This window comes from Hordeum vulgare, chromosome 3H, assembly GCF_904849725.1.
Source record: "Hordeum vulgare subsp. vulgare chromosome 3H, MorexV3_pseudomolecules_assembly, whole genome shotgun sequence".
In the NCBI taxonomy this organism is placed as follows: Eukaryota; Viridiplantae; Streptophyta; class Magnoliopsida; order Poales; family Poaceae; genus Hordeum; species Hordeum vulgare.
In genome coordinates this window covers 396,722,329-396,738,537 of record NC_058520.1, presented here as the reverse complement: position 1 = coordinate 396,738,537, position 16,209 = coordinate 396,722,329, and the positions used below count along the sequence as shown (strand labels likewise).

The 16,209-nt window shown below is 45.5% G+C and overlaps 1 protein-coding gene across 1 annotated transcript; it reads left to right on the top strand.

Moving 5' to 3' along the window:
• Window positions 1-3,446: 3,446 nt before the first annotated feature.
• On the top strand, window positions 3,447-5,101 carry LOC123440037 (DELLA protein SLN1-like). The gene has a single exon (XM_045116632.1). It carries the CDS (start codon window positions 3,532-3,534, stop codon window positions 5,038-5,040), a length of 1,509 nt encoding a protein of 502 aa, XP_044972567.1. The 5' UTR covers window positions 3,447-3,531; the 3' UTR covers window positions 5,041-5,101.
• The last annotated feature ends 11,108 nt before the right edge of the window (window positions 5,102-16,209 follow it).

Below are 16,209 nucleotides of genomic sequence, written 5' to 3'. Positions count from 1 at the left end.
ACTCATGGAGTGCTATTCAACATGCATCTAGAGTATTAAGTAAAAACAGAGTAACGCTTGGGGCAAAGTGACATGATGTAGACAAAGTAACCTCAACTAATATGAATCAAAACCATTGGTTTATCCTTAATGACAACAATACAAATATGTGTCATGTCCCCTTTTATCTCTGGGATTGAGCAGCACAAGATTGAACTCATTACAACACATCACTCTCGCTGCAGACAAAATAATCTAGTTGGCCAAACCAAATCGATAGATCAAACAGAAATACGAAGCTATCATAATCATTCATATAAGAATTCACAGATGACTCAAATACTTTTCATGAATAATCTGAATATAAGCCACAATTCATCGGATCGCAACAAACACATCGGAAGGAGTGAATACATAAGATAAATCACCGTGGGAACCGTAGTGATCTCGGCAATGAAGAACATAGAGAGATAGAGATAGACAGATAGAGAGAGAGCGAGCCATTTAGGTACTAACTACGAACCCGTAGGTCTGTGGTAGCTACACACACATCACCATGGGAGCAACAATGTTGATGTAGAGGCCCTTCGTGATTGATCCCCCCTCCGACAAGACACCACAACAAGGCTCCAGATGGGATCACAACGAAACAGAGACTTGCGGCAACGTAAAAAATATTTTGGGTGGCTCTCTGATATTTTCCCCCACAAAATAGGATTTATAGAGGCGGAGTTAGATCAGAAGGAGCCGGGGTAACTCCGTGTGTCCTCCGATCTTCCCCCGGAGCTTCCAGGTCTTATATTTGTCCACAAAAAATCATCAAAAAGTACTGTTGCGTTTGAACTTTGTTTGGTATTGTTTCCCTGAAAAGCCCAAAACATGTAGAAAACAACAAGTGGCACTGGGAGTGGATTAATAGGTTAGTGCTCAAAAATATATAAAAATCGCATAAATGCATATAAAACATCCAAGATATATAATATAATAGTATGAAATAATAAAAAATTATAGATACATTGGAGACGTATCACACCCTTGGTTGGTTTTGAAGTATTGAAGACAAACGTGGTTGAGGGACAAATATCTTTGTAAGGGTTCAGACGATAACACATCAAAGTCCGTGGAGATCCGGTTTAACCGTCGAAGACAACCCCTAAAAATGTTGGAAGACATTGAAGACGGTTGAAGACAATGGTGGTGCACGAAGATATACGCATGAAGATAATGAAACATGAAGACGAAGTCTTTTGGTAGTTTCTTTTTTATTTTCCGATTCTTAGGAACCACCACTGTTAAGGGGTCTAAGTGATCGAAGTCACAAGCTAACATGATGGTCAACCTAAACACCTATGTCTTTGAGTGAAGACAATGAGAGGAAATTTCTTTGAGAGTTGATTGAGTCAGCATTGCTTGTAGCCCAAATAATGTTGCCTCATGAGTCTTTAAAATTCGATCATTATGACATGTGTTGGTTGGTGATTGATTGAGAGTATCTCCTTAGTAAAATGTACTCCCTCCGTTACAGTTTAGAAGTCATACATCCAAAATCGTTGGGACCAAGGTGATTTGTAATTGGCTCAGTTTCCATTTGTTGATGACTACAATCTAGTAACGTCTTATTACCAAGGCGCCTAATTAGCTGAGAATTTAATATGTAGTTAACCCATTCATGAGTAAACGAGCTGTGCATCCTCATGCATGCCGCTGTGGAGACCGATTCACACTATACATGCAACTAAGAGTATTAGTACTAATTAGCTAGGAATAATGCCACACGTCTTAAATCTTATCTATTATATAAATACATAAAAATTTAACTGTGCCTTTTAAATTGTGACGGAGAAAGTAACATATGTGTGGTTCATGCAACACTTTATTTATTAATTTGTATGCTTATCTTGTCTTCATATGTGTGATGTTACTCATACTAGAAATAACTATGGGCAGTGCTAGGCGCCGGCGCGCCGGCCCGAGGGCTCGCGTCGGTCCCACATCAGCCGTCAGATCAGGGGCCCCCTGACCGTCTGATCTCGTCACGCGAGCCCCCACCGCCCGCCATCCTCGCACGCGCCGCCGCCCCAGCAGGCGCCTCACCCGCGCCGACGCCTCTGCACGTGCCGACCGCCTCGCCTCGCCTCCTCACCACTGGTCACCCTCACCGTCGGTCGCCGCCGGTCATCGCCTCGGCCGCCCGTCGAAGCACCATGGATGCAGCCCGTCGGTCTTCACCTCGTCGGTCGCATCTCACCCCCTGTGTTGCAAACGCTAGAAAAAAAGTTTCAATCGTGTGTAGAAAAAGTTTCAACCGTTAAGAAAAACAGCTTCAATCAAAAACTTCAACGAGGGAAAGTTGCAAACGTTGAGAGAAAAAGCTTCAACCGTGTATGAAAAAAGTTTCAAACGTCGCTCCGACTGCAGCATCTCGCGTGGTCACTCCTCAAAAGTTTCAACCATGTATAGAAAAGCTTCAACCGTTAAGAAAAAAAAAGCTTCAACCAAATACTTCAACGAGGAAAAAGTATGATTTGCCTTGCAGCTTTTTATACGTACGATTGCAGCTATTTTAATCAACAGTTGAAGCTTTTTTAAATAGCCGTTGCAACAATTTTGGGTGACGTTTGTAACACTTGTATACGTGCGCCCCGACCATGGCGGGCAGACGACGAGGACGACGGGCGAAGGCTGGATCCGGCGATGCGGACGATCGACGGTGGCGGGAACTGGCGATTCGGGCGGGCCGACGGGGGCAGGGACCGACGCAGCGACGGCGACGGCGCAGGGGCAGGGACCATGTCGTCGCAGCGCGCGCGAGCCGTTCGGGATGAGGAGGAGATTGCGGGCCGTTCGAGAAGGGAAGGAGATCGCGAGATCAACGACGCGCGTGCGTCCAGCCGAATGTTCGGCCGGCGCACGGGCGGAAAACGATTAACTATCTATTAAGTTAATTTATCTTTCTCCTTGTTAAATCATTGCCATATAATTTCATTCAAAAAAATAATTGTCATATAAATTATATAAACAAATTTATTAAGTTGGACTTTATTTTAACGCTGAAATTACTTCCGCCGTGATAAGTCACGGCATGGGGGGAAACTTCCTCCTGCTCACTGAAAACTAGATAAGTGTTTAAAACCTGATTTGTGCTCCCACGGTTTTTCAGTCTATTGTACATAGAGGATTCCAAACTCCAAGATCCTCAGAGACAAAATCGGGAAACAGGAATTGACAGAAGGCGAGGTGGGGCACCGTGGTCTGGTTCCTCTCCTCGGGCCGCTCGTCCGCGGTCTCGCTCGCTCGCTCGCCTCTCCTTCCTTCTCCTTCTCGTGGCCGGTCTACGTCTACGTGTCCCCTTCCGCCCCGTGCTCGTGGCCGCCACTCCACGTGTGTGCGCGCTACCCCGGACTTTCCGACGTCACTCACTCACCCCCTCACTCCACTACATCTACACGCGTGACACCCCGCCCCGCCAAGCGCGCACGCACGCCATCCCACCACTTCCATCCTCCCACCGCCCACCGCTTCCACTCCGGCGTAGCGCAGCGCAGCGCAGGCATGGCAATGGGCACGTTCCCTTTCCAGTGGCCTATGGACCCCGCGCCCGCGCCGACCTCCAGCCTCGACGCCAGCTTACCGCCCTCTCTGCTCCCGCCTCCGCCCGCGGCGGTGCCCGACGACGGCGCGGCGTACTACGCGGCAGCGGACATGCACGCCTCCTCTATGCCCGACCTGGCACCGCCATTCCCATCACGGGACGCGGTCGCCGCCGAGCTGGCCATGCGGCGCGCCGAGGAGGAGGTCGCCGGCATCCGCTTGGTTCACCTCCTCATGAGCTGCGCGGGCGCCGTCGAGGCGGGCGACCACGCGCTCGCGGCCGCGCACCTGGCCGACGCCAACGCCTCGCTCGCGGCCCTCTCCACCGCCTCCGGCATCGGCCGCGTCGCCCTTCACTTCACCGACGCGCTCTCCAGGCGGCTGTTCCGGTCGCCTACCACTCCCCCGCCCACCGACGCCGAGCACGCCTTCCTCTACCACCACTTCTACGAGGCGTGCCCCTACCTCAAGTTCGCGCATTTCACGGCCAACCAGGCCATCCTGGAGGCCTTCCATGGCTGCGACACCGTTCACGTCATCGACTTCAGCCTGATGCAGGGTCTCCAGTGGCCTGCTTTGATTCAGGCCCTCGCTCTCCGCCCCGGCGGGCCACCGTTCCTCCGGATCACCGGCATTGGCCCGCCCTCCCCACCAGGCCGCGACGAGCTCCGCGATGTCGGTCTCCGCCTCGCCGACCTCGCGCGCTCCGTCCGCGTCCGATTCTCCTTCCGCGGGGTCGCCGCCAACAGCCTGGACGAGGTCCACCCGTGGATGCTCCAGATCGCGCCCGGCGAGGCCGTGGCGGTCAACTCCGTGCTCCAGCTCCACCGCCTCCTCGCCGACTCAGCCGATCAGGTGCCCATCGACGCCGTTCTCGACTGCGTCGCTTCCTTGCAGCCCAAGATCTTCACGGTCGTGGAGCAAGAGGTGGACCACAACAAACCGGGGTTCCTCGACAGGTTCACCGAGGCGCTCTTCTACTACTCAGCGGTGTTCGACTCTCTGGACGCGGCGAGCGCGAACGGCACGGGCAACGCGATGGCGGAGGCATATCTACAAAGGGAGATCTGCGACATCGTGTGCAACGAGGGCACCGCGCGCATGGAGCGACACGAGCCGCTGTCGCAGTGGAGGGACAGGCTGGGGCGCGCGGGGCTGACCGCCGTGCCGCTCGGGGCGAGCGCGCTCCGGCAGGCCAGGATGTTGCTCGGGCTGTTCTCCGGCGAGGGACACTCCGTGGAGGAGGCCGAGGGGTGCCTGACGCTCGGGTGGCACGGGCGCCCTCTGTTCTCGGCGTCGGCGTGGCGAGCGGCCGCCGTCGGCTGCGACGCCGACGGCGAAGATAACCATACCAGTAACAATACTAGCAACTTTAGCGGCAGCAGTGGCGGTGGTAGTGACAGTAATAACAGCAGCAGCAGCAACGGTAAGTGTAGCGGGGTTGTTGGTGCTAGCAGCATGTTTTTGTAATCGTAAATCGCAGGCAGTCCGGAAATCTCAATGACATGAAACTCTCGAGCTTAGCATCGCATCTCTATCTCTTGCTGACACTGCCAAACCGAGTATTTTTCTTCTGCAACACTTGGCATCTCAACCTCTTTTAATATCAAGAGGGGTCAATCTGATAGTACATGCAATGAGCACAGTATACAAATGCGAAGGTTTGGTGGGAGGGGTCAATCTTGGATCCCTTGCCTTTTTCTAATAAGTTTACAAACAAATATTCAATATGTCATACAAATCCACACATTGATGAAACTGAGACTCAACGAATCTACAGAAGTTTTATGTATACGCACTACAGTACCAGTTTCTGAAACACAGAAGGTAAAACTAGGGCAATCTCGTTACTGTACCGTTGGGCAAAAGCTTTCAGGTGTAGTGCAGTGCTTGTAATACAAATCACATCCGTTGGTGCCGTGTCGTGCTACCATGGAATGGATTCTGACGTGGATGTACGGGGAATACAAATCACATCATGGTGTTCCGTTTTGGCTGTGCAAGCTGTACCACGGGACAGTTGGCCTGTCAATTATACTGAAAACTAGTTGCAGTTTCCAGGTCGGCCTATTACTGAAAACTGGTTGCAGTTTCCAGGTCGACCGATTACCGAAAACTGGTTGTGTTTTCCAGTGGGCGCATGCAGTTGAGCGGATTCTTTGTAGGTGCGGCCGCACGGCAGAGGAGGATACCAATACTACTACCAGTCTGTCACGTGCAATAGTACTGTTCTGGTACCAACGTACGTCTGTGATTGTCACGTCGTCGCCACTGGGCACTAGCGACCTTTGTGGGAAAACCGACTAGCTACCTGTAGCAGGCCAGCACACGCCGCAGGCCGAAACGGAAGGTCGATCGGTGTCGTAGATCCATCCGTAGCTGGTAAGGCTACCTACTGCTGCGCTACTGCTGTGAACGGCGGGGGCAGAGGGAAAATGTGCTGGCACGGCAGCGCGAGCAGCGCGGACCACCACGTTCACCTGCCGCGCTCCCCGTCGCATGACGGACGGGTGGCTGCCGCCTGCCGGGGCACGCCACGCTTCGGCTCGAGCTTCTCGCGCCGAGCACCGCACGCGACCCTCCAACCGTGGCATTGATGCGGTGCACACCGCTGCTGGTTTGGTCACTCCGGACCGGAGCCGTTGGATCACAACAGGACGCCGGTGTGGCTCGTCAAACGGAAAAAGTTCAGGTTCGGCGAAATAAAACCAAACATTAAAATTCCTGTCGATCGTAGCCTGAAGTATATAATTCCAATTAAAACAAACCCTGACAAATGTCAACCGGGATTCGTCTCACGTGTGGGCCAAAGAGTGACGGTGTGGCGGTGATGATCATTGCGCGCCCACGTCCTCGCTGCTGGGCGGCACATTTGTCTATATTCCGGTTACGCTTATATTTTGCTGTTTGTGACATTTCAAATATATTCAAGCGTTACAAAAAAGAATGTGGTATTTTAAAATATATTTAAATGTTGTATATATATGTGTGTGTGTGCGTAATTTTAAAATGTTCGTTGCATTTGAAAAATGTTTAAAATAATGTACGTGACATTCTAAATATTATACATGGATTTTTTTTCAAATCAACAGACACTTTTTAATTCATGAACTTTTCTATAAATACCTGAACTCTTTTATAAAACTCATGGACTTTTTTGAATCCATGAATATTTTCAAAATTGTAAACTTTTTATAAGACTATTGGACTTTTCTGAAACCGTAAACCTTTTTTCTAAATATGTGACTCACAATTGGACCCGACCAACCATTCCACTCACTGGCCGCGATCCGCGAGGACCGGCGACGCGCATGGCAAGACCGCCAGTGCACAGGACCTGACGCAGGAGCGTGGGAGAGTGACTGGGCGGTCACGGGCCTCTCCGAATCCGGCGATCGCTCACCCGTCCAGCTAGCTACGTACGCGGAGCCACAAGATCGGCTGCGCTACCACATCGCTGCGATCCAACATTATTCGCTTGCGTTGCGTGGTTAACAGATATGCACGGCAACACTTTTCCAAAAGCCGCGTCCCACGTACGAATGCAAGTAAAACTTAAGGCTCGAGGGTGATTTGGGATCGATTTGTTTTTTCGTCAAAATGTCAGAAATCCCGACCACGTCATCAATTCCTGTTTGGCAAACAACGTCAAGGTTTAATTTAGACCGGGATTATACAGTCCAGGGTGCAACTGAAAGGGATTTCGATGTGAGGGTTCATTTCGCCGAACCTCTGTGAGTTTAGGGTTTGAAATTAACTTTTTCCTCGTCAAACCACATAGGGGATCCGCATTGACAAGCATCGACGCTTCTAGCGATGCAGACCAATTTTGGTTTAATTTCAAGGATTCACTTGTGATGTAATCGGCTAAACTAAAAGAATGCAAATTGATGGACTCCACATAGGCTTTCCTTTGTGGCGGGTGCTAGGCTGCAGGCGGCTACTAGGAGCGATTAAGGAGCCGCCAAATAACCGTTAGCGCGTACCACCCGATAGCACACACGTGTCCAGCTGACAGCCGACAAAAACATTGGCCGCAACACGCGTTGGTGCAAAGCTTCACGTCCCAAGACTATTGGAAGCAAAATCCCCACTTCGCGTGGGAGGCCACTCCCCGCGAGAGGCGACGCTATATCCATGGTGAGGCAAGGAGAGATCCACGAGGACAGCTCACCATCGAGGCTAGGCGAGAGCACCGGCGGCAACACCTCCCATGTGCCAGCTGTGTAGCAACACGCGCTCCCTTGCTTCCACCTCCTAATCAGATCCCCGATGGCGGATCCTCCTCAACCATCGCCGCCGTGCTGGAGCTGCATCACCGTATGCAGCAAGCTGACCACCTCTCCTCCGTGCAATGGCAAGCCACCACATCGTGCACTTCATGCTGTCCGCCGCCATGGATCGAAGCTCCGGTGCTCCATCCAGCAAAAGGCAGGACAAATCGGCCCCAATAATGGCTAGAGCTGCAACGAAGATTCGCAATCCTCCTGTTTTCTGGGCTGATGGCACGAGCTAGCTCCTCGTGTGCTTGGGTAAGTTGCAATCAAAACCTAGTTGTACTCAAGCATGCAACAAAAAATGTGAGTGCATTCTTCATGAATTATTGTCCATGTGATCATACATGCAGTAATTTGAGCAATGCATCACCATTTGTCTTCTGTTCCTGTTGAACCTATGTTAACCGAATTGCTGCATAAATGCATACAGTTTAAAAGTTATATAGAATTGCAATAGAAAGTAAGAAAAAAAATCATCATATGTTGTGCATGTTGGTTATGTTGTGTATGTGGTGATGATGTAGAACCATTTTCTGCTTGATTGAAGTATATTGTGCAATTTGAGCAATATTATGTTGTATATGTGTTGACTATGTTGCATGTTAATGACATCTGATCACCTTGGACAGTTTTCTGTACTGAAAAAAGTTGAACACACAAAAATGTTGCAACATCTAGGGAAAAAGCTTAGAAACAAAATGAACAAAAAAATCATCATTCAAAAGTAGAAGCAAAAAGCAAAAATGTGTCTATGTCCCTTTGACCAGTGTATCAAAATTTCAGTATGAACAACAAAATATGTTTCTATGTTACAAACTATGGTAACGGTAGAATTTACTGAAATGCTCATAGTAGATATTTCATTCACTAGAAAAAACTAATTTGTACTACAAAAAAACATGATCAACTATTGTCATAATTGTGGTAGCGGGTGTAGAAGCTTTTTATTCAAATATTGTGAGGTGCATATTTTACTAATTAAAGATAGAAGCACTAGTACTACAATCTACCTTCTTTGTGCTCATAATTTTGTGATTTTTCGTGCGAAACATTGAAACAAAATGTAGGTTGCTGGAGCTGGAGTTGATGATAATGAGAGCTACATCACGGAGCAAATTCCTGCTGGAAATGGAGTGATTATGGAAGGGATGGTTAATGTTTCTGATGTGCAACAGGATAATGACGATGGAGATGATGACTCAATATCATCGTAGCCGCTTGTTCCATATGTGGGCATGACATTTGATACAGTTGACAATGCAAGAGCTTATTACAACAAGTATGCTTTCAAGCATGGGTTTGGAATCAGAACATCCGCTTCGAAGAACAGCCAGGCAAGAGGACCGTAAAAGTTAATAGGTAGGACTTTCTCATGTGTCCATGCACGAAAAGGTGGTGACCAAAGTGAATCTGATAGCACTACAAAGAGTATTGCAACAGAGTGCAACAATGCTAGTAGACGGCCTGGCCTTTTGACGAACATGAGTGACACACGTAAAAGCTACATGTTACAACGTCAGGATTGCAAGCCACACGTGATTGTTGTGCTCCAAGAAAACAAATGGACTAGCACATGTTTTACAGAAGAGCATAGCCATACTGTGGTGCAGCAGGAATAAAAAGTTAGGTTTTATCGGTCTCACCAATAGATTCCACAAGAACACCACCAAATGATAATGACTTTGCATGAACGCAACTTGTCAACCTCTGATTGCATGGGTCTTCTTGGAGATTGTTATGGAGGTGATAAGAGGCGCATTGGTTATGTGAAGAGAGATGCTTCGAATGCACGATCTAAGATGCGACAAACCATGTCATTTTAGGACATGGCCATGAAAGTTGGATATTTTAAGAAAAGACAACCTGAAAGCCCACAATTCTTCTATGAAAAGCAAGTGAATAAGGATACAAATGGAGTGGAAGCATTGTTTTGGGTGGATGGAAGAACAAGAGCACTATACCCAAAGTACAAGGATTGTGTCTTCTTTGATACAACTTTTTGCACCAACAAATACAACATGCCATTTGCTCCAATAGTTGGCATCAACAACCATCTTCAGACCGTTGTCCTAGGGTGTGCATTTCTTCCAAATGAGAAAATGGAACCCTTCAAGTGGGTCTTTGAACAATGGTTGCTTGCCATGAACAATGAATACGTGACAAACCTTATGACCAACCAGTGCAAAGTAATGGAAATTGCAATTTCTAAGGTGTTCCCTCACACAACCCACAGGTGTTGCAAGTGGCATGTACAGTGCAAGGCTCGTGAGAAAGTCGGGAGGATGCTTACTAGAGATTCGGTATTTGAAAAGACATGTTGCATTGCTTCGAGTATACAGAAAATAAACACTTGCAAAACACGTGGAATGCCGAAAAACATGGGCTCCTTCATACTTCAAGATTGATTTCTTTCTATTCACGAGCACAACGGGAAAATCAGAGGGATTGAATTCTTATTTCAAGACATTGGTGCATCCACAAAAATCTATTTGGACATTTGTAAGGAAGTATGAACAGTTGCAAGAAACGATGCTAGGCCGTGAAGATAATGCTGCTATCAGTGGAGAGACAACAATAACACCACTTTGGGGGCCGTACGTACAAAGAAAAAATAACAAAAACATTCAATCTTATGCGTGCTTCCTTGAAGCAAAAAAATTGAAAAATAACAAAAACATACTTGTTTAACACACGTACAATATCAAGCCGTTAAGTTCTACACACGCGCTGTCTTTGGCAACTTGCAAGAGCAAGTTACATCATCAACTGATTACATAATAAACCAAGTTCCTAACCTTGAGTATGAAGGTGTGAAGTTCGAGCTTTTCTCAAGCCTTTATGAGAATCCAAAAGTGTTATCACGTGCATGCTGTGCTGGAGTGGGGGTTGTAGTCTTGCAGCTGCCATTACTTTGAGATGAATGGTGTGCTTTGTTCACACATTATAAGGGTGATGATACAACTGAATGTGCAAGAAATTCCAAGTAGATACATGCTAGGAAGGTGGTCAGAAGCAGCTACAACAAACATGGACCCATATGGGAGGTTCCTCGACTTTGGGCAACCAGAAATAAACACCTTGAAGTATAATTCATTGTGTAGAGATATGAACGCAGTCGCAACAGAAGCATGGTCCATTGATCCAACTTACAACCTTGTCTCGGATGTAATCAAGCAGTTGTGGCAATAGTTGTTTCATGAAAAAGGAGAAAATGCAAAAGGAAGAGGTTGTGCAACACCAACAAGTACCTCAAACAAGAGAAGTCAACGATGGAACTAGAGCAAACCCACGATCATCAGCACCACTACAAAATTATACTCGTGTGCCAAAACAAGGTTGGTCGTTTAAGCGACATTGTTGGAGCAACGAGAAGATGAGGATAAGAATAAGCTTAAAAAAATAAGCTAAAAGGAGCCAAAAAAGATAGTAAAAAAGAACCGAATGTGGAGTCGGTGAGGACGCCTAAACCAAGAAGAAAAATAACTTGTTCATTTTGTAGTGAAGAAGAACACACAATCAAAACATGCGAGACATTCCTAGAGTACAAGTCTATGAGGGCTGCTAATCTTGCAATAAAGTGCCAATTTTGCTCCAAGGAAGGCCACACAATGCAATCGTGCATCCAATTTAAATCTACGATGATGAAAGTTGAGGGACATGCTAAAAATAGTTAGATGATGCTATTGTTTCTGTGAACTTCAGTAGAGTTTATATGCTAATTTAATTTTGTTGAGAACTTTGTATTAGAATTTTGAGCATTTGTGAACTTCTTTGAAATTATATAGGAAACAATATTATAAGAGAAATTTATAAGAGAACTTTTGTGAACTTTACTGTTCCTGTAAATTTTGTTGCGAACTTTTGTGAAACTTATAAGAAGCTTGCTGTGAACTTGTGTGAACTTTATATTATAATTTTTCTGTGAAGCTTGCTATAAATTTGTTGTGAACTTTTGTGAAGCTTGTTGTCAAACTTTGATGTGAACTATTGTGACGCTTTCTATCAAATTTTGCTGATAATTTGATTCATATTGCTGGTTCATTAAAACTCGCGTATGCAATAAACTGTTGCAACCATGGTGAAAAGAACAAGCAAAATGCTTCTTACATCAAGTAGAAAATATGCTCATGCTGAAAAATCACATGACAAAAATTGTTTAAAAGTAAGAAGAATGCCTCTTCAACAAGTTATTTTTGTGCCATCAATTGTTCCAAAACTAATCGTTATTCTCAATGCTTCTACCATAAACTGTGACAAAAAAATGCAACTGATGCTACGAGTAAGCATTGAGAAATGACAGAACAAAACTGCTTCCACTACAGGAATCAACTTCTTTGCCGTCTGCCATCACTGACGGCAAAGAGTAAATCCCGGACGGCAAAGAGAATACCACAGACGGCAAAGAATCTCACGGCCGACAAAATTTCTACGTCAGCCTACGACGGCATCGTACCTTCTTTGTCGTCTGTCTCCCCAAAGCGGACGACAAAGAGCTTTGCCGTCAGCTTTTCGTAGGAGCAGTCAGCAAAGTGCTCGAGACGGCAGCCGACAGGCATTGCCTCCATTAGGGGTTAACGGAGTGTTTGCCGTCTGCCTCCCCCTCTTCTTTGTCATCTGCCTCCCCCTTCTTCTTTGTCGTCTGCCTCCTCCTCCTTCCCCCCTCCACTCTTTGCCGTCTGCCTCCTCCTCCCCCCTCCTCTGTGCCCTCTTCTTTGCCGTCTGCCCACCCTGGAGGCAGACGGCAAAGAGCCTATATAGACACCCCAGAATGCACAGTTGGGTGCCATGTGGCACCTTTGCCATCTGCCAGCTGATGGCACAGGTCTTTGCCATCAGCTGGCAGACGACAAAGAGCCCATATAGTACCTGTTTTTTTGTTTTATATTATTTCACAGCACACACACACACACACACACACACACACACACACATATATATATATATATATATATGACAACACATTTATATAATTCACCACACATATATGATATATAGTTCACCACACATATACTTGCCAACACATATATATAATTCACCACACGTATATGATATACATATAAATCAATGTACATCCCCATATATCGAAAGAACAAACATACAACGTATTGCACTATTTATCCATATATACATATACATATAGTTCGACATTGTTCATCAACTCAAATGAAAACTAGATGATATACATATAAAGTTCATCCATCGACATTGTTCAACTCCATGAATGCCAGCTTCCATGCATGTAGTATATCCAATTTGCAAAAATGTGAATAAGAAATTCAGAAGAAGAACAAAATATGATGTTTTTGAGATAATTATGTCATTTTAGCGGAAAACAAGCTAAGAATATAATATTCATGAGCTAACCAAGGTTCTTATGCCATTTTTAGCTTATTATGGCATTTTGGAGCTAAATGGGTTAATTATGTCATTGTTGGGCAAATTAAAGCAAGGATAATATGAAAGAGGAGAATAAAGAGGAGGAGGAGGAGAAGAAGAAGAAATCAAGAAGAAGGAGGATAAGGAGGAGAAGGAGGAGGAGGAGAAGGACTAGAAGGTCCTTGGCTTTCTCCTCCTCCTCCTCCTTCTCCTTCTTCTCTCTTTCTTCTTCTTCTTCTTCTTTCTTTCATTTTTCCTATTTCTTCTCCTCTTCTCCTCTTGTTGGAGCTAAATTACCTAATTATGTCTTTTTGGAGCTATATGGGCTAATTATACCATTTTAGATGAAAACAAGCTAAGAATATAATATTCATGAGCTAACCAAGGTTCTTATGCCATTTTGAGCTTATAATGGCATTTTGGAGCTAAATGGGCTAATTATGTCATTGTTTGGGAAATTAAAGCAAGGATAATATGAAAGAGGAGAAGAAAGAGGAGGAGGAGGAGAAGAAGAAGAAATCAAGAAGAAGGAGGAGAAGGAGGAGAAGGAGGAGGAGGAAAAGGACTAGAAGGTCCTTGGCCTTCTCCTCCTCCTCCTCCTTCTCCTTCTTCTCTTCTTCTTCTTCTTCTTCTTCTTCTTTCTTTTTATTTTTCCTATTTCTTCTCCTCTTATCCTCTTGTTGGAGCTAAATTACCTAATTATGTCTTTTTGGAGCTAAACGGGCTAATTATCCCATTTAGAGGAAAACAAGCTAAGTATATAATATTCATGAGCTAACCAATGTTCTTATGCCATTTTGAGGTTATTATGGTATTTTGGAGCTAAATGGCCTAATTATGTCATTGTTGGGAAAATTAAAGCAAGGATAATATGAAAGAGGAGAAGAAAGATGATGAGGAGGAGAAGAAGAAGACATCAAGAAGAAGGAGGATGAGGAGAAGGACTAGAAGGTCCTTGGCCTTCTCCTCCTCCTCCTCCTCCTTCTCCTTCTTCTCTTCTTCTTCTTCTTCTTGTTCTTTCTTTTCATTTTTCCTATTTCTTCTCCTCTTCTCCTCTTGTTGGAGCTAAATTATCTAATTATGTATTTTTGGAGCTAAATGGGCTAATTATCCAATTTTAGAGGAAACCAAGCTAAGTATATAATATTCATGAGCTAACCAAGGTTCTTATGCCATTTTGAGGTTATTATGGCATTTTGGAGCTAAATGGGCTTATTATGTCATTGTTGGAGAAACTAAAGCAAGGATAATATGAAAGAGGAGAAGAAAGAGGAGGAGGAGGAGAAGAAGATGAAATCAAGAAGAAGGAGCAGAAGGAGGAGGAGGAGGACTAGAAGTTCCTTGGCCTTCTCCTCCTCCTCCTCCTTCTCCTTCTTCTCTTCTTATTCTTCTTGTTCTTCTTCTTCTTCTTTCTTTTCATTTTCCTAGGTCTTCTGCTCTTCTCCTCTTGTTGGAGCTAAATTACCTAATTATGTCTTTTTGGAGCTAAATGGGCTAATTATCCCATTTTATAGGAAAACAAGCTAAGTATATAATATTCATGAGCTAACCAAGGTTCTTATGCCATTTTGAGGTTATTATGGCATTTTGGAGCTAAATGGGCTAATTATGTCATTGTTGGGGAAATTAAAGCAAGGATAATATGAAAGAGGAGAAGAAAGAGGAGGAGGAGAAGAAGAAGAAATCAAGAAGAAGGAGGAGAAGGAGGAGAAGGAGAAGGACTAGAAGGTCCTTGGCCTTCTCCTCCTTCTCCTCCTCCTCCTCCTTCTCCTTATTCTCTTTTTCTTCTTCTTGTTCTTCTTTCTTTTCATTTTTCCTATTTCTTCTCCTCTTCTCCTCTTCTTGGAGCTAAATTAGCTAACTATGTCTTTTTGGAGCTAAATGGACTAATTATCTCATTTTAGAGGAAAACAAGCTAAGTATATAATATTAATGAGCTAACCAAGGTTCTTATGCCATTTTGAGGTTATTATGGCATTTTGGAGCTAAATGGGCTAATTATGTCTTTTTGGAGCTAAATGGGCTAACTATGTCATTGTTGGGGAAATTAAGGCAAGGAGAATATGAAAGAGGAGAACAGAAACTTACCGTAGTGGTCATCAAGGAGGAGAAACACCCCGAGAAGGGTCATGCGATGCCGCTTGGGAGTTATTCTGCAGAATAGATATTTTGCAATGTCTCAGTTAGCATGATGACACTCAATTATTGATACTAGTTTATAATGAAACTCACCATGCCAATCGAAGAGAAGACGGGCATCGGCGGAGGGACTTGACCGCTCTTCTCGCACAGACCCTGAAGAGTGGGTCGTATTAGTTAGTAATGAAACACACATTACACACATGATTTGTCTAATGTGAAAAAAACTTACCACAAAAATCTCATACAGGGCCCGTTGACCCGCCTCATTCCGGGACCTCTCCTCCTCAATCAATCGTGCCGTGGTCTGGTCCCTCTCATCAAGAGCAACCTGACTTGCCAATCTCTCTTTCTCATGAGCAGCCTAGCTTGCCAATCTCTCTTTCTCAAGAGTAGCCTCGTTTGCCAATCTCTCTTTCTGAAGAGCACCCTGAAACACCATTCCTCGTTACCACAGTAATGATCTATGGTGAAATGGATGAAAGTGTTCTTAGTCCGTACAACTAACCTCGATGGCAAGTTCGACTGGCCGTGGACGACGCATTATCTCAGGACAGCTGCTCGACTGGCGTGCCTTGATCTCCGGGAGAGTGAGTGGACAACTATTATCCCATCTCCAATGGCTATCGAGCCATGGGGCCTCCCGCCACCAGATATCATCACCAGCTCTGGATCCAAAGGTTCCTGGCTAGGGTTAAAGTCATCCCCTTTCGTAGCCTTCCCCGCGTCCCTGTATGCCACAAGCTTCTGGTGGAATGATATGCTGGTGAAGTTATTGGGATCATCCAGGTCAGACTCAGAGAATGCCTTCGCCTTCTTGTACGAGGCAGTATGGGCCATGCCATAA